The following is a 24,047-nucleotide window of genomic DNA, read 5'->3' as shown; positions in this document are numbered from 1 at the left end:
AAATGCCATGTCAGCAGAACTGGAAGTGGTATAGTTATGTCCAATTCCAATTTTATACCCTTGACTTCTCTGTGGTCACTTAAAGTTCATAAGTGTCCCTCCACATGACGGACATAATGAATGACAATGAGCTGACCACCTTGAGCTGTGTCCAAAATTACTCCCTCATTCACTAGTCCCCATAAAACAGACACTCAAAACTTGTATAGTGAGCAGTAAATTGAGAGTACAACTGTTGTCACCTAATTTTTGCATGGAAACTTCTTTCTTCCACTTTATAGTAAAGACAGTGATTTCGTAAATTCATGAATGAAATGCTCTTTCCCACTTGGACTGAAATGAGAGGTCCACACACATCTCATTCCCTCAATCCTATTAGTTTCATGTTAGAATTACATTTACTGAATAGCGGTCACTATCTCTTTAACATAGACCACTAGCATTGACACACTGTACCTACAGCACGTGACGGAAATCTGTTTTCCCTCTTAAGCAGCTATCAGTCCTGAATAATTTTATTTATTTATTTTATTTATTTTTGATTTGGCGACACCTGTAGTTACTGATGGTAACAGCAAATGCGGTTGAATGCTACAGATCAGAGTTCTAGGGCAGCAAAACAAACTATTGTGAAGCTGCAGCAGTAGGAAATGTTCGGTTTGCATTAGCAGTAACTAAATTCAGCATTTCTTTCGGGAATGTCGCCACAGACACCCAGTTCCTAATACTGCAAATATATAAATATTGTAATACTTTCATCAGTAGGCCATAGGCTCAGTCATCAGTCACCTCATTTGGCGAAAGATAGTGACTGAACATTTATTTAAATGAAAATCTTCAAGATTGCCACTTTAAGTTGGTTTCAGATATATTGTATCCGTAACGTAATGTCTTCTGCCTAGATAAAGAATAGTGCTGCTGTCACAATATTTTACTATAACAGAAATGGTGAATAGGTGAAAATGGGAAGGGCAAGCAAAGGTCAAACAAAAACCATCAGCATCATGGAAGAAACCCACAACAGAAATACGAATACTGGCGATAAGTGGGGCAGCAAAACGGTACAGGACAGCTAACAAATGTGAGGCAGGGATAATATTTTGAGATGACTTCACCATACATAGTAATATGCATCTCTTTATGGCCTTCCTAAGCGGCAGGGTTAAATATTTAAACATTTCTGTGAAGTAGATATATCCCTCATTTACTCTGCAGAGTCCTAGAGTTTTTACTGCTTAAAGACAGCTCCAGGATCCCACACTTCAAGATGCAGTATGACACTGACAGGAATAATTTGTCCATCCCTGTAGTTTCAAGTGAGAACACACTGTTCAGAGACAAATTGAGTCTTTACACAGGGAATAGTAATGATTGATGTTTAAGGAGTTTGGATAAAGCACAGAAGTTTATTTGTCTAATGTGTTTTTTTTTTTCTTCCCATCTTTTTCTCTTTCCCTTCTCCTCATCCAATACCCTCCCTCAATCATTCTCATGCTTTCCTATCTCATTCTCTTCATTGGCTGATTTCCCTTCTCCCTTCTATTTGACACTCTTCATTATCTTCTCTCACTCACTCTATCACTGTCTGTCCCTCGCGCTCTTTCACTTCCTGCCCTCAGAGTGTGTGAATGCATTCGCCTTGGTGGTTCACCCTCCGACTGAACAGGAGAACTTGTTGTTCAGCTTCCAACTGACCGGAGAGGAAACGGTTAAAAGTGCGTGGCTGCGAACACTTTGCCGCCATGTTGCCAACACCATCTGCAGGGCTGATTCGGTGAGAAGCCACACACTCACACACAAAGAAAACAAAGTAGATAATTTGATCAGATCGGCAGGCAGGGATGGAAGCTGTAATAGCTCAGCTTCCTTCGCTTTACACTGGAAAAAACTTTTTTCTTCTCCATAAACAAATTGGTCCAGTCTTAGTCACATCACCATCATCAAGCCCTAAATATGGTGGTAATTATCAACACTGTAAGCTACTACAATTGTAGCAGTCTCAATCACATGCACTAATTCTCTTAATATCTTTTCAAATAAACATATTACAACTCCATACTCTACAGTTGATTTCTGTATTGATATGTTGGGTTTGGGATATGTGTGTGTGTGTGTGTGTGTGAGATGAAATAAGTAATTTGTCTGGAAAAAGGCAAATCAGGAAAAAGCAAATACTGTTCCAATGAACACAGTAGACTTGCACCAGGATCAAGTCTAGGTATCATAAAGTAACCATACATATTATTTACCTAATCAAAAATGGATTCAACTTTTTCAAAAGAACAAGCAATTTCTGTCATTTTTAGAAAACCTTACCCAAACAGGAGAATATAGTACATTTATTGTTGACAATTTTCAGCTATGAAGTTCTGCTTTAGTGAGTGTTTCTGGAAGAGGGATGGTATATTTATGATTTAGTCAAAACTGTGTATGTTCATGGTAATAAAGGTACACGTTTTCCAGTGCAACGTTGTGGCTCATTACTTTTGTGGGATTTTTTGAGAGTGAAAATGACATAGATTATTTCCAACCTTTTAATAGTTTAGGGAAGTTATGGAAAACTGACTTGTTATGAGTTAATTAAGCTTAATGATTATTGAGCACACTGGAAGATATGTAGGTGAGGCTGTCAGCTGTATTTAACAGAGCAAGCAGCAGGGGACGATGTAGGCCTCTGGTCTGCATGCCTCACAGCTGCATTGCTAATGCTGTTTTCACCGGGTCCACGCTGCAATGTGAATACCAACAAGATAGAACCCTGCTTGTTCAAAAGAACTGCAGGATGAAGGGGTGAGAGGAATAAAGACTGTGTGTGAGAATCCTACTACTTATCCCCTCTTGCAGCTGTTTTGAAAGGAAAGCATAATGTATATATTGTCATTGATTACATGAATTACACACTTCAGGTCATGATTTTAATATACTGAGTTTGAGGCTGTGTCTGTTTTGTAACCAGGAGGACATGATTCAGTGTACAGACCCAGACACACTACAGGTCAGCACTAAAGATATGGACAGCACCCTGAGCAAAGCCTCCAGGGCCATTAAGAAGACCTCTAAAAAGGTAAAAGCGGAAGGTTTCTAAATATGCAAACAATTTCATGCTGAATCACACAAAAATGTGTATGTAATTGTACACGAGACACCTTGTGTAGACTTTTCTCTTTGATGTGATTGCGCGTACATTCAATAGTGTGCTGGGACTGAAATCTGCCGTACAAAAAAATTTGAATATTTAACTGAATATAAGTATGATACTTACTTTCTGAAAGAATCTTTGGAACAAGAAACTAAATATATGACAGTATCAAACAATGAGTGTTTATCTGACTTTACAGCTCCTGAAGGAAATATTTGAGGGAACAACAATTGAGTACAGTGACGTTTAAGAGGTTAAAGAAGGGCTTCTGGCCAATGATTCTACCAATTTTACTTTTTCTTGGTGTTACAGCGTTATCTGCTGTTCCTGATTCATAGTTTGGTGACTTTAAAAACAGCCACATATCCAGAGGTCAACAGCTGTTATCTTTCAATAAAGAGGTTTGCATGTATTCATTGTGCACATGACTACAACTTAAACAGATAACCAATAAAAGCACATAATAATAGGATATTATAGTACTGCTACTAGTAAAACGTTAGGCTTCTCAAGAAAACCATGTGCATCAGAATGCTGATCCTTCACAGTAGGTGTCATAAAAGCTAATAACTTTGTGGAAGCTAGGCTTGCAGGGATACCTATAGCTTAACACTAGCTTTAAAAGGTTTCAAATGCTCTAATGCTGCTGCATCAGTGCTCCCTATGTTGTTGTTTTTTTCCAACTGTCATCTTTTAGTTCTTTCCTCTTTTCTACTTATTTAGTCACTACATAACATCAGGTCTTGGAATGACAGTGATTGGATTCCTGCTTTTTATAATAGTACTGATGATGAAACAAAACTTCAACAATTTATATTAATTATATTACTCATGTAACGATAATCTATTTATTTCAACCCACAGATTTAAAATTGACCAAACCAATTTAATTGGTTACCTGATATAGTGGCTGGCAAAAATTGGCAAATTAATTGGACCAACATTTTAACAATTTTAGTTGTTAATTGTGCCTGACAGATAAATCAGCTGGGTTGACATGTTGGCAGATAATAGCCTAATGCAGATATTTCGGTATTGACATAAAAAGAATGTTTGCCACTCAGTAACAAGAAATGTCAGTAAAGAAATGCCAGGGGTGAGGTGATTTTAAAAAAGTGTCTGCATTACATAGTTTGTCCACCAGAGAGCACTGTCAAGTTTATTTAACTGTAAATGTTCTATTGACCACATATCTTGGTGTCTTACTAACCTAATTTGAAATAAAATAGTGTGGCTATGTTATGTATTTATCAGATGATTCTTAAAAACTCTCTAATATCTATATTGTTATCAGCAATATAGATGTTAGATAGATACTGGTAATTGCAAGCCTGCTCATAATAAGATACCTAAAACATACAGACACAAGATTATTGTCATGGCTATCTTTTTTTTTGTAACAATTCAGTTGCATCAGATTAATACCAGTGTTGAAAAGCGCTTCTCAGAATTCATCCTGCGAACTTAAATTTCTTCTACATTCAGCAAAAGCAACACTGTTGTTTCTTTGAAAAAAGAAATTGTGTAAAGTGCACATTACAGGGTGGTAAACACATTTCCCGGTTATGAAACTGGATCAAGGATTTATTTTCCTGGCAAATTAAAAAACGACTAAAACATGACATCTATATTTTTCAAGCCTAAATTTGAAAAAACAGTTGATCAAGAGTTAAAAAAAAAAAAAAATACACCACTTAAAAGAGTGACATAATTGTGCATATTTAGAATAAATAAATAAATAAATGCTTTCCCATAAAGCTACACATGGGCTGTCAACAGCAGATGATTCAACTAAGTAAAACACATCCATTTTAATTATCACTTTGAGCACAAACAGGGCAGAAACTGAAAGTCTGCTCACTGAGTCATCTGCACTGTGTGTTGACAAGACATCAGCCTGATATCTGCAGACACTTGGCTAATTAGAATTAGCTCTCCAGCAAGGAAAGACTGAATAAAGTACATTCTGTACACTGTTCAGTCAAATTCCACGGCCTCACATCTCATAGCCGGAGATAATATCTTTTCAACAAATACAAACCAAGAGCTCAGATCAGTATGCAGTCTTTTTTCAGTCTATCCCTCTCATAGATGCAAGCTCTAGATTTGCTCCGAGATGGCAAGAGTCCGCTAACCATCCTGAGTCAACACAATCCCGTGAGCTATGGCGGCTCCGCATAACTGTTCCCGTCATAGACTGTCGTGACTCAATTCTGCTCATATATCCAGCTATTATCTACATTACTTTTTAACTTCAAATAACCTTTTTGTGCATGTTGTAATAACTCAGTTTCCACAAAGTAGACATTTTACGCATTTACGCGAGTAAACATTGCATCCGCAATATTTAGCACAGATGTACATGTTTACTGAGAAAATGTGCAAGTGCAAAGGTCGATCTTTGTATTTTAAGAATCGATATTGGATCTTTCAAATTAAAATTGTGAATAATGTTGTTTTTTTTAATCCAGCCCTAATAACTACGTTTTTAATGAAAGCTTTTACATTTGTTGTTCTAGCCTTGTAATGCCTGGTATAGATGGTTCTGTAGCAAAAAGAGCTGCAAGTAAAGAACAACAGGATGTGTGACCAGCCTCAGCAATGATGGATACTAAACAAAAAGAGTGCGAAACAAAACAGAAACATATTCATTACTTACATTCTTTGGGTATGTGTGTGCTAGGTGACGAGGGCATTTTCCTTCACAAAGACCCCAAAGCGTGTGATCCAGAGGGCGTTCATGGCCAACAGTACTCCAGATGAGAAAAACCAGAGGCTGAGTTATGAAAACCGCATCGGCAGCAGCTCGACACTGGCAGTAAGTCTGTTTATTTGTTTAAAGAAATCATCACTCTGTTATTGGGCTGTACTGATGGTGTAGCCACACTAAGTTAAAGTGTGTTGTTTAATTTATTTATCTGTTTGTCTTGATTAGGACCTAACTAATACTAAAATGTAGGTATTTTTGCATTAGAATTTAATTTTACATCTCTTTGACAGTACTGTATGCATGTCCATGCCCATGTCTATTTTGGAGTAACCGACCCTTTCATCACCTGTTTGTATATAAATACTAGTGTCTGCACCACCAGCCTTTAGACCAGGAAAAGAATGGCAAAGAAGTATTGCAGTTCACAGATTGTGTTCCAACAGTGAGGTTCTCTCTACAACAATAGAGCAGCCATCCTTATGCACAACCATTACCCATGGTTGTGACTATTATGGCGCCCATTCTGTCATTAATTCATCAAATGTGCCTCTAAACAATTATCGGCAGTGATTTTGTCACCACTTGTCAGAAATCAATCATTGATTTACATACTTATATAAATTTAATTTGCACTTAATTAGGTATATCTAGCTAAAACTAATGCAGTCTAACAGCCTTACAATAAATCCTATCTTCATGAGGGTTAAAATGTTAAGTTTTTATTGAAATTGTTTTAGTGATTAGTTGATTCAACTGTACTATGATCATTTTGGAGGCTGTAGTTTGTGGTACTGTTTGTGGACCTGTATTCCATTTCACAGAGAGGTGTTACTGTTATTTAGCCTACTCTCATTAATATAAATGGGATAATAACATAATAGAAACACCTTTCGGTATAACATATTATAATTCAACAGTACTACACACTGCAGCCTCCAAAATGACCACAAAATTGAATCATCTAGGGCTGTAATACCCTGGTCGACTTGTCAATTGATTGGTCGATATGCTCTTACTTGACTAAATTCTCATTGGTCGGACAACAGCTGGTGTTACTTTCATAACGAGAAAAATGCTACATCAATAGCTTTTCGGGACCAATCCATTATTTACTGCAGTGGCGGGAGGGAGAGACTACTACCTACCAATGGAGGCTGCTGGGTCTAACCGTTTATGGACATTGATTCCAAACTAATTGACACCATGTCAAAGAAGTTATCGGTATGGCTGCATTCTGTTAAAACAGAGTGTAAACTTTGTAAACAGCAGTTTGCATATCACAGCTCAACAACCAACACGGCATATCATCTAAAAATGGTATGCTAACTTCTCTCCGTCAACTTTCGTGTTTAATGCTTGAGGTTTTTAGTATATTATTCTTCAATAGTTCTTGTGCTGGGATCACCAGTTGATATAGTTCTATTATCTCAAAATCATGAATATGGGCAGGTTCAAGCTGGTCGGCTCTGTTGTTATCATTTCATTATAAAATAATTAGGTTAAAAGTAGTTAATATGCTGCAAATACTAGCCTTTTATGTTTATTTATAATTCATTTAGACTAATAAGGCTACCAGGTAGCGTGCACTCAGTGCACTGTGGCCGAGGTAGTTAATCAAAAGATTTCCTTTTAATGCTGATAGAGCAGATGAGTCACAGCAATAAATACTGCATATGAAGAAAAAGAACTTTAGTGGAGCGTCTGATGCAAACATGCAAAAAAACTGCAAAGTGCAATATTTGTGAAGAGTACTCATGACTAAGGTGGGAACGGAGAGTCCTTTGTTTAAATATCTACTATCCAAATGTTAAAGTAAGAAGTTGTGGTATTTTTGAAGACTTAAAGGATGAGTGCTCAGCCTTGAGGTTACTGCTGGTATGAACGCCATATTCTGTGACTTCTCCGATTCTATGACCTGGAGAAATGCAATGAGTCTGCCTTCAGGAAGTGTCAAGGGCATTCTTACATGCAAAACATCAGCATTTCATACATCACTTAACTGATATTCAGTGAATGATAAAGTAGAATTATTATTATTTTCACTATGTTGTTTTATTTTAACTTCTACGGCCTCTGATTTTGCAGCTCCCCCAGTGAGGAGCCTTTTTCCATTACAGCAAAAGGAAAAATTAGTTAGGACAAGGTTAATGAATGTCACAGTGAAATGATAACATACGTGCTGAAAGCTCTACAACCCTTCAGCACAGTAGAATATCCATGGTTTGGGTTTGATACGTAATAACCATAGTTTCTATTATTGTCATGCCTTTCTGGTAACTTGTCCCTAAATCACATTACCAGTTGTGTTAACATTAAAAGAAGCTAGACAGTTAATTATCAAGTTTATATCTTTTGTTAACCAAAATAGTTGACATTTGTTTTGTTGGTGTGCGGCGTGACATAAAAACAGTACATTTTAGTTATATAACAGAAGTTATCATTCCCCACCAAACAAACTAAGGGTTTGGTAAGGGTTCGAAAAGATTTGGTGGATTCGGAACTGGATTCAGATTCCGTAAAATGCTATGGAACCCCTTTCCTACAACTGTGTCAGGAGCAGACTGTCAGCTGTAGCTAGCAAGCTTATTAAGCTAACAATGCCCCTGTCTATGATTTAGAAAATATCTGTCAGGGAAAGGGTTTAGTGAACAGTTACTTGCTAAATGAGACAAGACAATTAAGAATTTGATTTTATCGTGGAACTTACTCCTCCTGATAACAACACTAAAGATAGCCGACTGAAAGTAACATTAATCTTACCTTCACATCCACAGCACTTGAGCGTTATATTAGCTTACCTTGTAATAAATGATGATGTGCTACCTGCATGTTTTCGTAGTTTGTCTCAGTTGTTTTGCTTCTTGTCTAATTCTCTTTGGATTGTGGATGAATTTATGCCATAAATCTGTTTGTTTCAAGAACAGGTAACAAACAGGTAATCAGGAGATTCAGTCCTGGTTGAAATTATATGTAATTATAATTATATGAATTTTAAGTACAGAATTTAGAATATCTTGAAAAATAAATGCAATTTAACCAATTTTGTATAATCAGAATATTAAAAAAAAAAAATCTCTGAGGTTACTGAGCAAAGGAAAAAAAAAAAAACAATCTTGCACCATCGTGAAATAATACAAACACAAAATGTACCCCATACACAATTATTGGCATCCTTCTTTATTATTTGGTTGCAGAACCTTTGGCAATAATGACAGCCTCTAAATGTTTCTTGTAGCCGTCTAGAAGTTTCTTGCACCTGTCTGCTGGTAGTTTCTGCCACTCTTCCATTGTTAAGCTTTCAAGCTCTTTTAAGTTTGCAGGAGTCCCTTTTGCAATGGCAGATTTCAGCTCTCTTTTTAAATGTTTTCAATGGGATTTAGGTCAGGACTCATTGCTGGCCAGTTTAAAACAGTCCAGCTTTTCCCTTTTAACCATTTTTTGTGCTGCTTGATATGTGCTGCTGAAAGACCCGAAACCTTTTGCCTCAAACCAAGTTTTCTGACACTGGGTTATACGTTTTGTTGTAAAATGCCTCGGTAATCATCTGATTTCATCTATCATTTGATACAGTCAGTGCTTCCACTAATAGAGGCAGCAAAGCAGCCCAACAGCATGATAGAACCTCCTACATGTTTTACTGTAGGTAGGGTGTTTCGCCCAATCTTCTCGGTTTAGTATGTGGCGTAGGGTATGGGCTGAAACCATTAATCCAGGTCAGCCTGAATCTCTGTAGATGTCGTGAGCGATGTTTTTTTCCACAATCCGCATACAAACTTCGCAGAATTTTCTCATTGATTTTCTTCCACCACATCCTGGAAGCGTCTTAACAGTTTTGAGTGTGAAAGTTCTTGATAACATTACGAACTGTTGAAACTCGGATTTCAAGATCTTGGGCGATTGCTTTTGATAATAACATTTCTGATGCTCTCTGAAAGCTATCTTGTCTTCACCAATGTGAAAAAGAAACTAGAAATAATCAGCCCTTTTTTATGAAGGGAAACCACCATTTAAATTGATCAAAAGGGTGCCAGTTATGTAAAGCGGAAATTTCATGTCTGTATTTTTTATTTCACTATATGAAAGCGTTTTTGTGTCTGTTTAGTAACATTTCATTAAATATTCTGCTTATACAAAATTGGTTAATTTGCATTTATTTCTGAAAATATCCTTAATTCTGTACTTAAAATTTAGGGGTTCCAATAATTTTAACTAGGACTGCATAGTGGGTGCTCCCAAAGATGTAGTCTTGTTGAACAAGACTTTGTATTAAAACACGTCCATACATCCGTCTTTCACATAATAATTTAGTTTTGAATTTGTTGATGAAAAATGTAATACATTTTGTCATGGTCATCATTTCCAAAGGTTACTATTTATTTAGTTTGGTATTGTTTTTGTCATGAAAAATATGTCATTAACAAATATATTTCGTCAATTTTCGTTAACGAACAGTATAGACTATTATTTGTGCACTGTGTATTTAAAACTACAGTGCTGGTTTGTTCAAGTGTGTGATTTTGAATTTCTGCCTTCAGATGTCTCTCCCTTACTCTGCATGAAAACGTAAAGCCTAACATTTCTGTTTTTGCGATATTCATTCTCTCCCACCCTTTCCTTCATACGTTTCTATATGTTTCTGTCAATTGTTTTACCTTCTGAGGATTACCTCTTTCCTTGTATTTTGTTTCAGCATAGATATTCTCTCTCTGTCTGATCTTGTTTTCACTCATGATAGGTAATCCATATGTGTCTCCCCTCTATTATATACTCTAGATGTCTCGGTCTGCCTCTACATTCAGTTTGAATGATTCTGCCAAGATTAGTGCCGTGGTGCAGCGTTCTAACTCTCTTGACCAACCTCCTGTCAGAGCCAGGGTCCCTGTCTGTATCCGTACCCCCTGCAGCCCAGCCAAAAACCCTCAGACTCCTGGTCCCAGCACCACCCCTGATTTCAGCCAAAGTCCCTGCCCCAACTATAACCCTCGCACCTGGGAACCAAAGTCTATCCTTCATGCTCCATCACTGACCCAACCAGGACAACCTCATTCAAGCCTCTCCACTTCCCAGCAGTCCACCAATTTAACCCATTTCACCACCACTTCCATACCAGCTATCCAGAAGTCCACTCAGCTCAACTCCAAAAACTCACAGCCAAAACATAGCCAGCACGTGTCCAAACATATACCCTCTGTAGGGTTCGAAAAAAGGTGCCTGGCTCCTCAGCCTGTTAATGTCAAAGGCAAGACCTTTTCTGAGTCATGCAGGGATCCACAACTCCCCTTGGACCCAGGCAAGGCTCTCCTGACCAGTCATCGCAAGGAGACTCTGCTGTAAACCATCGCTAAACTCAATCCTGGAGGCTGATGTGAGCAAACATTATTGTCTAGTATCAACAAGGGGTACACCAATTGAATTTTAATTTAAAATGTACTCTTACTTTTAACATCTATATACCACTGGTGCATTTCTAGTCCCAAATCAACTCCTTAGAAGCTGTGACTCTGCGACAATGATAGATGAAATTAATAAAGGTCTGCTCTGAACTCCAATGACTAGATACATGTGGGTTAGAAACATTCCAGTGGTGTGGTTGTAATGCTTCTCCCCAATTTAGATTGGCGTAAGTGTAAAGGGCAGAGATATTAAGGGGTTGATTTGGAATTGTGTGCCTCCTATGAATCACCCAGGTTATTAACTGATGGTGGCTGGTAATATTCACTAGGTGACTGCTATTAATGGTGGGCTATATGCAAAAAGGTGTGATAGAGCTTAGACAAAAGAGTTGTCCAAGAGAAGCCTGCTTTCCCTCAGGGGAAAAGGCTCCTTTAAAGGCATGCCACACATAAATAAATTATTTTCCTCACATTGCTGTTGAGTAAAGACAGATCCATAAACATTATAAAGTGTTGTTTTCACTATTAATCATTCAAATTAACAGGTGTTTGTTGGTTTAAGTTGTCTTTTAGATCTTTATTAAATCTTTGTTTCAGTCTAAGCAGTTCCTTCAGAAGGAATTTGAATTACTAATGTTAAGTGCCAGTTGAAGAAAATATCAAGAGTAAAAATCCAAATGTCAAGGCATGCCTTTAATTTTTGATGCTATGCTCTTTCTGTGTTTTGGCTAGTTTACACAAAAACAGCTCACTAGAATTAAAATTTCAATGTATTTATGGGAGCCGGGCTGACTTTTCATCTGAGCTTTAATGTCTGATGGCAGATCACCTGTCCTACATTTAACCACTTGTGATGGTTGAGTTTCTAAGCACAGAATGTCCTATATTCACCTCAGCCATTTAACCACTTACCAGTCATATGAATGCTGTTCTACTTTTTTGAAAGGTATTCATGCTTAAGAAATGGGGTTTGACAGAATGACAGTGTTATCTGTTTGTAGATTATTAAATTATTTCACAGTGAACCATACACAACCCTGTTAATTACAACCTGCCAGTGAGCACAACAGTTTAAGAATTGCCAATTTTACTCCTATCTTGCATATCAATGTCATTTTAAGCATTCACCTTCATTGACAAAAGATACTGATGTTTGTTAGTGGGGTAATCAGTTGCTAATCTATCCGTTTCTTATTAAATTAGATGATAGAAACTAATTCACATTTTAAAAAAAGTTCACGAAGTCACTTCACAAATTGACAATTAAATAAATGAAAATCTGTCCTAAGTATCAAATCCTCATTACCTGTAGGCTTGAAAGGCTTGACACAGATAGTTAGCAAGAGTACAGCCTTGAAACCTATGCAATATGTTTTGATTTGTAGTTTAGCGCTGGAAGTCACAAGGACATGAGCAGGCACAGGCATCTGCCTCCTGATCTTCAAGGTACCTTTGTACCTGTTAAAAGTTTCTGGGGCATGCAGTAGTTGCTCAATTAATTCTGCCACTTTGCTACTGTCCTGTGCTGTTTGCATCTGAACGTGTGAGGGACATCCCAGCCACAGTCGTGCATGAGTCCAGTTTGCAAACCTGTACCCATACCACAGCTGCAAAGCTCAGTGCCACTACCTGCTTCTCCTGGTCAACGCAAATAAAACCCCAGGGCTACGGAAACAACATCCAGAGGAAAGAAATAATCAGTAAAAAAAAATAAATAATCGAAATGCAATATTTGAAGACTGCAAAGGCTGAAGAACCCTCCATGTTTCAATGGATCACATTCACTTGCGTTTCCATTTTGTTAGACCAGTTCGTTGGCCAAGGTGCACCTTTTGGACCTTATACACAGCAGGCACAAGGTGAATACCTTCATTAGTTATTTAAATCTTTCAATGCAGCACAAAACTTACTTTTGCGATTGTCTAAACACAAATCTGCAATCCCCATTTTGTGTTTGTTAGTGTAATGATATACAGACTGCTTAAGGACTTTTTTGCTTTCTTTTATGTTGGATTAATAAGGACTGATGCTTACTCGTATTTAGAGGAGAAGCAGTGGAGGTTAAGTATATTGATTAGACTATATGTTTTGCAGCACTGTAACTGGCAGTACTGGTATCCCAGCAGCTGCAGCACCATATAAAATATATCAGGTGTCAGCTGTCTGTCTATCAGAGGTGTGTTGATTGTTACTACTTGTTAATACTGTTGACAGTTTAAGAACCATTTTTGTTACATTTAAATAAAATTACAGTTTATTGTGTGATTGGCTGTTACCACTCAAAATAAAGTAATGAGCAGGGTCACAGTCTAAAGCGTGTGTCTCACCTGCCAAGATAAGCAACAGATGTCTGTGAACTCATTGTTTTAAGTTCTTTCACCATTTACACAAACTATGTAAAAGATGAAAAAAATCTCATAGGCACAGTTTATAAAATTTTATTGATGGTAAATAAGGAAAAATGAGAAATATAAATAAGCATACACAAAAATATCACATTAACCGTTTAGGAATTACAGCTATTTTTATAAAGTCTCTAATTTCGGAGGGTCAAAAAAAAATTGGACAATCTGAGTTTCATGGCCAGGTCTGGCCTGCTCCCTCGTTATTTCTCACAAATTAAGCAGATAAAAAGTCTGGAGTTGGTTCTAAGAGGTACATTTGCATTGGTAGCTGTTCATGGGAAGTCCCGATATGCAGGTGTTGATACAAATGAAGGAGGCCATCATTAGGCTGAAAAATTAAGACACCCATCAGACAGATTACAGAAACTTTAGGAGTGGCCAAATCAACAATTTGGTACATTCTTAAAAAGAAGGAATGCACTGGCGTGCTCAGCAACACTAAAAGGCCTGGAAGACCACGGAAGACAACTAAAGTGGACGATTGCAGAATTATTTCCTTGGCAAAAAAAAAAAAAACCTTCACAATATTTAGCCAGGTCAAGAACACTCTCAAGGAAGTAGGCGTATTACTGTCAAAGTCTACAATCAAGAGATGTCTTCATGAATGTAAATACAGACGGTTCACTAAAAGGTGCAGGTCTGGAACAAGAATCTTTGGACAGATGAGTCCAATATTACCTTGTATCAGAACGAGGGGAAGAGAAAAGTATGGAGAAGGAAAGGAACGGCTCATGATCCAAAGCATCTGCCAAACACGGTTGAGGCAATGTTATGGCATGGGCACGTATATGGCTTCCAATGGAACTTGGTCACTGCTGTTTATTGATGAGGTGACTGCTGATAGAAGAAGCAGGATGAATCCTGAAGTGTATAGGGCTTTGTAATCTGCTCAGATTCAGCCAAATGCTGAAAAACTGATAGGACAGTGTTTCACAGTACAGATGGATAATGACCCAAAACATACTGCAAAAGCAGCCTAAGAGCTTCTCAATGCAAAGAAATGGAATATTCTTCAATGACCAAGTCCAGTCACCTGGCCTCAAACCAACTGAGCATGCTTGGCTGACTGTTTTCAATAGTATAGCCCTATACACTTTAGAATTCATCCTGCTATCTGTCACATCATCAATAGACACTGTGTGTGTGTGTGTGTGTGTGTGTGTGTGTGTGTGTGTGTGTGTGTGTGTGTGTGTGTGCGTGTGCGTGTGTGTGTGTGTGTGTGTGTGTGTGTGTGTGTGTACGTGTGTGTATTTACATTTATTTGTATATATGTTTATATGTATAAGAATGTATGTGTGTGTGTGTATACATACATATCCTTGGCAAAGGTCTGCTCTACTGGGCTCCTTTTTTAGTTTTCTATTTAGTCAAATTAGATTTATAAATGACAATTAATGAGAACAGGCTCCTGTATTCGTTTCACAATCAGTATCAAACATTCAGACTGGTATTGTAATCAAAGCCATAATTGTGGTATCTTGACAACGCTAGTTCATTAGCATGTGAGCTCAGTTATGGCATGTGTTTGATGAGGGTCAGATATGTTTGCATTGACCAGTGCTGCCCTTGACCTGACCTCCTCTTTCAGGGAAAGCCAGTTAATGTCTTCATTAATTCAACCCCTAACATCCTTTGTTTCTGAAGCCCTCCAGCACCACTTACTAACATGTAATCAAGGCCACCATTCACCAGCTACTGTTCATGAGCTTACACAAACCCAAGCAAGGAGAAAGACAGTGCCACTGCCGAAAGGCTTATAGAGAGAGCTCAGTGTGCGTGCGTGCGTGCGTAAAAGCCAGGTGGAAAGCTACTGAAGTGCGATTGTGTTGGCAAAGGTTGGTTGTTGCGAATAGTTCAGTGCCAAAGTTCGGCTTGAATGATAGAGAGGCTGTAATAACAATGTTTGTATGCAACAATGTTTGTTGTATTTGTGCACTCAGTAATGAAAATGAGGCTGGAGCACATAAACCAATATTGTTCGTCATTCCTTCACAAGACATTCAGACATACACACTCCTGACTGCAAGGTAGACAGCTCACATGACAATCTGGTTGTACAGGCTTTTAAAAGTGCAAGTGAATGGGAGTTGGAATGCTGGTATTGAACTGAGTTGAATGGCTAAGTGAACAGCTACTAAACGTACATTCAAATGTGCACTTAAGCTTTCTTCTTCCAAATAATAATACCTTGTTTGACTAACCATAGAGGATTGTTTACACTCTTTCTGATTGTCTGACAGCTCTCTTGTCTGACAGTTTCTTGCCAAATTTTACTTTAATGTGACAATGTCACAGCATCTCTGGATCTTAGCAATTAACTTGGACAGTACAATTGGCCAAAAACATAAATAAGAACAATGTTTTAATAAACTATAATGATCCTTATGCAACACAATTGGGTATTAACATTTTATTAATATTTTATCTCAGGTTTTAACCCACCTCCTTCACACACATTTTTCTTTTTCTTATTCCTTCCTGTCTTTTCTATTTACAGGCACACCATTCCCCCTCCATGGTCAATCTGTCTTCATTGTTTGAAAGGAAGTACCACACATTCAGTCGTTCGACCACCCACCTCATCTGAGACACTGCTATTTGGGAGCACCTGCAGGGATCAACTCATCTTTTCGCCTGCTTTGCCTTGATTGACACTAACAGCAAGATCTGACCAGACAGGCCAATGTATACAAAGTTAAAGCTAAATGTAAAGTATAGCAAAGTAGTATTTGTCCATACTGGAGCTCTTGACAGACTTTCCAATTCCAGAAGAAATTGCATTTAGCCACATTTGGAAAAATGCTCTGAAGCTAGGGAAAACAATCTGATATATGGTAGTATCAGAATTGTCCAGCTATATTCAGCCAAAAATGGTCTGTGTTAGTGAGAGCTTGCAAGAAAAAGATGATCCTGATCCTGATTCCTGATCTGACAGGGCAGTTTGGTACACCTTTCCAAACATAGACAATGCTTGAATTATGACTGCATCACTAGGAGTTAACTGGAATGGTACTACATCATCCTAGGGAGTACAGGTGAGTGATTACCACTGGTTCTGGTAAGGTTTGCCTTACCCTTAAAAATGAAGGATTTTCTGCATTTATTTCTGTATTTGTAAATAGATTATCTTGACATAATTCAGTTTTTTTGTTAATTTACTTTAACAGACAGTTGTTAAATTTTGTAAACATACATTGTCTGTTCAGATTCCTGATTTGTCAACGTAGTTCAGCTAAGTGTTAACACTAACTATAGACCAAGTAAACAAGAAGTTTCATGCTCAGGTTTATATGGGGAATTAATGCTTTCCCCAGATGTCCCTGGATGCTTGTTTCATTTCAATGTGCTTTGGTAAAGTAAATTAACATTTTATTTTAGAGTTTGAGGTATTTCTGTGCAGGTTACAGTTAACAAATGTAGGTTGCTACCTAACCTCTTTGTGCTTTTAAAGTACTAGTTAAAATTGCAGCTCTTGCCCTTTCCAGGGTCATGGCTTCTTTACTTAACTTACTTTTGAGTTTTGATATTAACTTACATTTAATGATTTATTTTAATGGGGATAGACTAAATTTCATATATATATTACAATAAGTAATATTTTATATATGTATATGTATGTATATATGTATATCTATGTGTGTGTGTGTGTGTGTGTATATATATATATATCTATATCTATATATAGATATATATAGATATAGATATGTAGATATAGATATATATAGATATATATAGATAGATAATACTGCTTATTGTAATTAACTCACTTTCATAATGTAAACTCATGATAGCGTCAAGATTTTATAAGGCTTCTACTTTAACATTTAAGAGATTTGGTTGAGAAAAATAAACAGCCTTATGCTCTTTCCTGTATAGCAGTCCCCATTTTAAAATAGGCTCTTACAGTGTGTCTATATGGTGTCTCTGTATCTGTGTCTATGTTTAAGAATGGATCCTGTATCACTGTACATATTTATTCTTGATGAATACATTTTATACCCGGTTTCTTTTTTTCTTTTGCTATTTATGTTTTTTTCCCACTTTTATATCTGTCGTTTTGCTAATGCTGTTCTCACTGAGCTTTAATCATCTATGGTTATTTTATCTGTATTAAATGCACTTAAACATGTACCTGAAGATTTTTTATTTTACTCGTGTATATGTTTTGCATCACCACCACATTAAAAAAAATATATTAATTCCATTCATTTGTAGAGGCAGCTGACAAAATGTGCCAAGTCATTTATGTAAAAATATATATATTTTTTTTTTTCCTCTTTTTGTCCCGGAGTTAGGTTTTCTGCCTGCTGGGTCAAACAAAACACGCCAAAAGGTTCATTTTGATGTAAGGAAATGTTAGTTCTGATCTAGTAAAGCTGAACTTCTGCCACAGTGACCCTTTTTTGCAATCTTAGATATAATCCATAATTAACCAATTAAACTGCTTCCGTAAGGGCTTGAAATGTTTGATTTGCAAAATGTTCTTTGAGCTTCCCCTTGAATTTTGGATCGTTGAAGGCCTGTTTGTGATTTGCATCCTATTCCTTTACAGTAATATGACCAGGCTGACACCATCCGTTGTTAACAAAAGTGGCAAGCCCAATGCCTCTTTTCTTTCTGCTCCCAGATTTATTCCTTTCCACCTCAACCATCTGAAAGCCCTCGATGATAGTGATGAAATCCAGTGATGAGTATTATCGTGGGATAAGGAGGCCCACCAGGGCTAGACAGGCTTAGGCCCCTCCATCACACAGCTTAATATTTAATTCAACAAAACTATAATCATAGAAATAATCAATTAAATCTCATGGTTTGATGTATTTGATTTTTTGTATTAGATTTACGGCATATAGTTGAAATCACACAACAAACCGAGCTGGTCCTGGGAGCAAATGCATCTGTTTGTGAAAGCACAGCACAAACCACAAGCCACAACACTCATCACATTAAGCAGCCATTCATCAATCATGATATCTTTCTTACACGCACAAGTTCTGATTTTTAATTTGATTCTTCATTAGTGCATATGATGTTTACACCAGACCTTAACTTTTAGTAATGGTAGGCTCTTTGGTCCTTTAGAGGAGAGGCTGCTTGCTGCTCTAGCCTTGGTGGATGCACACCGCGCTCAGACACAATTAGTATTTCGCAGATTTATAACAGGCTCTGCTTACCTTCTTTTGGTGGCCACCAAATGAGCTGAGCAACAGTGGGTCCGTTCAAGTGTCCAGCTGCTTTGCATCCTCTCCTGGCTTGCTTGCCAATTCACTGTCGTGGGATGAGGAGGCCCCCGCTAGGGCCATACAGGCTTAGGCCCTGCCTGCTTCAAACTAACAGGAGCACGCATCTAACTCGGATGCGGAGTTAGATGCGTGTTTGTTCTGTTTGTTTGCATTCTCATATACTCATTAATGTCAGAGCTAATGACTCTACCCAATTAATCCTGCCATTGAACATATTTTGGCTACTTTTGCCTTCAAACTGCCATTAGCTCTTTCGACCATTCCTTGTGACTGCGGGTGGTACACACGTCCAAACCTTCGTGACCATGCGCATCTTTTCTCAGTGTAGGAACCAGTGAAACAGTTGCCAGAAAATGACCTGCTGGCCATCTCTACAAACCTTTGTGGGGACCTTCTTGTGTATTATGAATCGCCCCCCCTTTTTAACCAACCACACACTAGCTACCTCCTTTGCCTGAATAAGAGAGGTTATGTCTGCTGTAGGACTGGGGTCTTCTGCCAAAAGAGGTGCAACTAGGTTTACGTTTCACACTGCCTGGCGTACAATTTCAACTGCAACATTATTACCTTTAGCCACAAGAGTTGACAATTGCCAATGCTCTGGGTTAAGTGCATAGCCTCTAACAACAGAGAGATTGCTTCCCCACGTGTAATGAGTCTGCTCTTTGAAAACCCCTCTGCCTCCAAATGTTACCAGAAACATGACACACTCCATATGCATAAACCGAATCAGTATAGATATTTACACATTTACCTGCTGCCAAATGACAGGCAACTGTTGGGGCTTTAATTTCTGTTAACTGAGCAGAGCGTGGCAGGTTGATCATCATTCTTTGAACTTCAGAAAACGTTGTGCCATCGTCATTTAACTGAGTGATGCCATATTCTTCATGATTCCCTTTTTCATCACTGAAACATGACCCATCTACAAACAATGTGAGATCTGCTACAATTGGTTGGTTGAGTAGGTCTTCACGAGCTTTGAGAAAAATATGAGTGGCATGTACACAATCATGTGGTGTGCCATCTACCAGCTGCTAGTCCTTTGATAACAGGAAGGCAGTCTTTGTTCTACTGTATCAAGCTTGGTGCTATAGTAGGCCAATGGTTGCTTACCTGTTGGTGTGTTCTGCATTAACACTGCATTGGCAAAGCCTGTTCACTCTGCAACATACAAATGAAATGGTTTACTGTAATCTGAATTTCCCAGAGCTGGGGCTGCTTGTATTTCACTTTTCAACACCTGAATAGCCCCTTCTTTCTCCTCAGTTCACTGTAAGGGATAAGCATTGTTTGTCTGACTTGCTGCTCTGATTAGGGCCCTCAATGTTTTTATTGCATATTCACAAATACATTGTTACAAATTGTTGGGCTCCAGATCAACAAGTCATCCACATACTGAATCAAAATACTTGGTATGGTCAGATGTTGTAAATCCTGTGCTAACACCATGTTAAACATTGACGGGCTTTCACAATACCCTTGTGCTGTTTGCGTAGGTGTACTGCTGACCTTGGTATGTGAATGCAAACAAGTACTGTGAGTCAGGGTGTATGGGCACACTGAAAAATGCAGAATACAAATCAATCACTGTGTACCACTGTGTGTCTGGTGGGATGTTAGACAGCAATGTGTGTGAATCTGGGACAGCTTGAGGGTCAGCATCAACAATGGCATTAATAGCGCTTAAATCATGTATCAAACGGTAGTCGGTATAAATATTGGAGTGTTGCAGGGGCTTCTTTGTTATCATTAACACCTGCTTTTACTAGACCATCGATGGTGGGCTTAATTCCCTCCACTGCCTGCTGCTTGAGTGGATATTGTCTCTGATATGAGGGTCTTACACCCTGTTTCAGTTTGTTACGTACTGGCTGAGCTGATTTAATAAAGCCTACGTCATTTTTGTGTTTTGGCCATACACAGTCTGGTACTTTTTGCAGTAAATCTTCCTGTCCTTCTGTGATTGACATCTGTGTTGGTGCTCTTTCATCTTAGTACATCATCGTGTGTTTTGATTGTTATCCTAAAAAAATGCTTATCAGGAGAGACATGAATATACTTGTTTGCTCCCATTCTCTTTTCTGCAAGGCTGTTTTAACCATGGGACCCAGTTCATGTGATTCATGACCCTCTGCTACCATTAGTGTCAAATGAGGTGTATTTATTTGCTTTCCACAATTGTTGTAAAACCGACACCAACTATATTTCTTTAAATTCTTCCTGAATCTGTCCCAAATTAAGCCACTTTGTTAAATACCAAAGTTTCGCATTGATCAGTTGTTAGCCTTGGTAACACTCAACACCCTCTGAATTTATATATCTGCGTTCATGCCAGACATGTGTTCTAATTCTGTGTTTCTGTATCCCCCATTGGGCTTTATATGACCCCTCTATTTAGCTATTCACAGCACAGCATATGCAACAGACCTTCTCTTCTTCAATCACCCTGGGAACTTGCATGGGGACAAATGAAAATAAATATACTTTCTTGTACAATGTGGACAATCTGGGTATGCCCAATGTACCACACACTTTGTTTAAAGCTCTGTTCTAAAAGATTGAAATGGTACACGTGAAATATTATTTGTGTCAAATGAAAATCTATTGGGATATCCCTGCTTTAGCAAAATCACCTCTTTTGCAGCTGCTCTCCCATGTGTGTGCCAATTATAGAATTCCCCCACACAAATACTAATTACCTCTATGGTTCTGTTAATCTTCAGCCTGTCTAAAAACCTATTTTTCTGGGGTTATTCCAATACTCCCTCCAAATCCAGTTGCAGTTTTACTCTAGTTCTTATTATCTTATTATAGCCATGTCTCTGTTAACATGTAACACTGCGCTCAAGGAAGTCCCTCCGATTCCTCACTAGGGCCACTATCTTGTCCATCCTTTTGTGCATCCTCTGCGTGTCCTCCTGATTTCTGCATGGATATTCATTGTTCTGTTCGCCGTGCCAGCCAGTTTCAGTGCAATCAGCTGGTCCCCGGTGTATACAATGCGACCTTAGAGTTGCTGCGCAATATTAGCATAGCTGAATGATAGTATTCAAAAAGGTAGCTGAATGAAAGAAGTAATTCCATGGTGAAAAAATCAGACCAGAACTCTCTCTACTAGCACGTTTAGAGAGTGCTCAGCTTAAATAAGTTACTATCAAACATTTAAACAAGTATGACAAAGGAAGACAGCTAAAAAATTTGGAAAAATAAGAAAGAAACCGCAACCGGCTGCATGCACTGTCATGATTACTGTGGAATAAAATTTTTAGCTTGCCCTCTTGAGGGAGATCAGAATAATTTTAAGAGCAGAGCGTTTCCTCACCATGAAGCCCTATACTGGTATAATTGTTTTCAGTATATCAGACATCACTATCAGTTCTCAATAGCAGTTACTTACAGGCAATCAAAGGGTAAATCTGGGTATTTTAAATAGCAACTCCCTTGTGGCAAGAAAAAGTGAACTCTTTGGAATTTCGTGAATCTATGTATAATTTTGTCTTAAAATATGGTCAAATCTTCATCAAAGTTACAATTATGAACAAACACAATGTATTTTAACTAATAATACACAAAAGATGTTATTGTACTTGATCATATTGTATATATCATTCAACAGTCACAGTGTAGGTTAATAACTGGCTAATAAAACCAACAAAAACTTGAGTCACAAGTTAACAAACCAACACAAAAAAGGAGATCTCCGAAGACAGTGGATGAGATGGGAGGGAGTCGAGAAGAGAAAGTTCTCTTGGAAGGAGCTGTGGAACATGGAGGCACCTAAAACCAGCTTCATTTTACAAGCCACAACTTCCTGCCATCTCCCAGAAACCTCAGCCAATGGTACGGTGAAGAACCTACGTGTGCCCTCTCTGTCTGTCTCCAGCAAGTCTGCAGCACGTTCTGGTTGGCTGCAGGACAGGCCTGACACATGGTCGTTACACCTGGCGGCAAAACCAGGAGCTCAAGTGCCTAGCAGCTACTCTGGAGACCAGACGGATATCCATCAATGCCGTACCTCCGTTTGTCCATGAAGGTGCGGAACAAACCAAGGTCTGTCTAACAAACCCAAACACCGGGCAGCTAGAAGAGTCACGAGACTGGAGTCCATCAGCAGACCTGAATCAGAGGCTATGCTTTCCACCTGAAATCACCACTACAAACCTCAGACCAGACCTCATGCTTTGGTCCTCCTCACTTTGCATCGTCTACATTAAAAAGCTTATAGTGCCCTGGGATGATGCAGTGGATGAGGCCTACTGGCATCCGACGCTGAACAACATGGCTGGAAAGCTAAGGTTTACCAAGTTGATGTCGGCTGCAGAGGCTTAGTAGGCAAGTCAACTACTAGGCTGCATAAGGACATGGCCAAGCCCAATGCCAAGCCATCAAAATCATCTCCAGTGCTGCCTTACGGGCAAGTCAGTGGATCTGGATCAAGAGGGAAAGACACCACCTGGGCCCTGAGATAACATCAATGGCGTCAGGATAAGAAGAGGTAAAAACTGAGGGGGGCGCATCTGGGACGCCAGGTGTTGCAGATGATCTGCAGATGTCGTGGGCCTATCATCAAAACACCTGTGAAGGAGGGTGCCCACCTGATGATTCCGAGGATGCTTTTGCCGCCCCCCAATCCTGCTTTACTACCTCTGGGCCTGGACAGCTTGCCATGACCGATAGGAAGATGAATTGCCAAGATTATCAATGTATCTTACAGGATAATATCAGGGTGGCGGAAGGACAATGACTCTAAACATTAAAGTAAATCTACTACAAAATGGTTTCAAACAAAGAAAATCTGCCTTTTGGAGTGGCCCAGTCAGAACCCAGACCTTAACCCAACAGAGATGCTGTGGAATGACTTTAAGAGAGCTGTTTATAGCAGACATCCTGAGAATATGGCTGGGCTGAAGCAATTAAGGAAGACTGGTCCAAAAGGATTCCTGAACATTGTGTTCTGCTGGTCTGATTTAAAGCTAATGGTAGTGCTTGTTTGAGGTTAGGGTTCACTTATTTTTTCAACCAGCACTGTGAATGTTTAATGGGTGTGTTTTTTGACCAATTAAAGCAAAAAAAAGGTTGCAAATGTATATCGGATGTATATCATTCAGATCTGGTGACTGGGGAGGCCATTGAAGTACACTGAACTCATTTTCA

At 38.5% G+C, this 24,047-nt stretch overlaps 1 protein-coding gene across 6 annotated transcripts in view; it reads left to right on the top strand.

Annotated features, from left to right (window-relative positions):
• The window catches only part of ect2 (epithelial cell transforming 2), a 62,751-nt gene extending 39,898 nt beyond the window's left edge, over positions 1–22,853 (top strand). For 3 of the 6 annotated variants that reach the window (XM_040129257.1, XM_040129255.1, XM_040129261.1), the window contains 5 exons: positions 1,620–1,774; positions 2,957–3,064; positions 5,823–5,957; positions 10,623–11,214; positions 16,145–17,233. In XM_040129257.1, the coding sequence (XP_039985191.1) occupies positions 1,620–1,774; positions 2,957–3,064; positions 5,823–5,957; positions 10,623–11,183 (959 nt within the window). In that variant the 3' untranslated portion in view covers positions 11,184–11,214; positions 16,145–17,233. Of the gene's footprint in view, positions 1–1,619; positions 1,775–2,956; positions 3,065–5,822; positions 5,958–10,622; positions 11,215–16,144; positions 17,234–22,776 lie in introns of those variants that run through there. The other 3 variants (XM_040129260.1, XM_040129258.1, XM_040129259.1) reach the window with 2 other exon arrangements.
• Positions 22,854–24,047: the final 1,194 nt, after the last annotated feature.

Source organism: Xiphias gladius, chromosome 6 (genome assembly GCF_016859285.1).
Source record: "Xiphias gladius isolate SHS-SW01 ecotype Sanya breed wild chromosome 6, ASM1685928v1, whole genome shotgun sequence".
Lineage (NCBI taxonomy): Eukaryota > Metazoa > Chordata > Actinopteri > Istiophoriformes > Xiphiidae > Xiphias > Xiphias gladius.
Note: the sequence above shows the minus strand (reverse complement) of the source record. Positions and strands in the feature narration are given on the sequence as shown.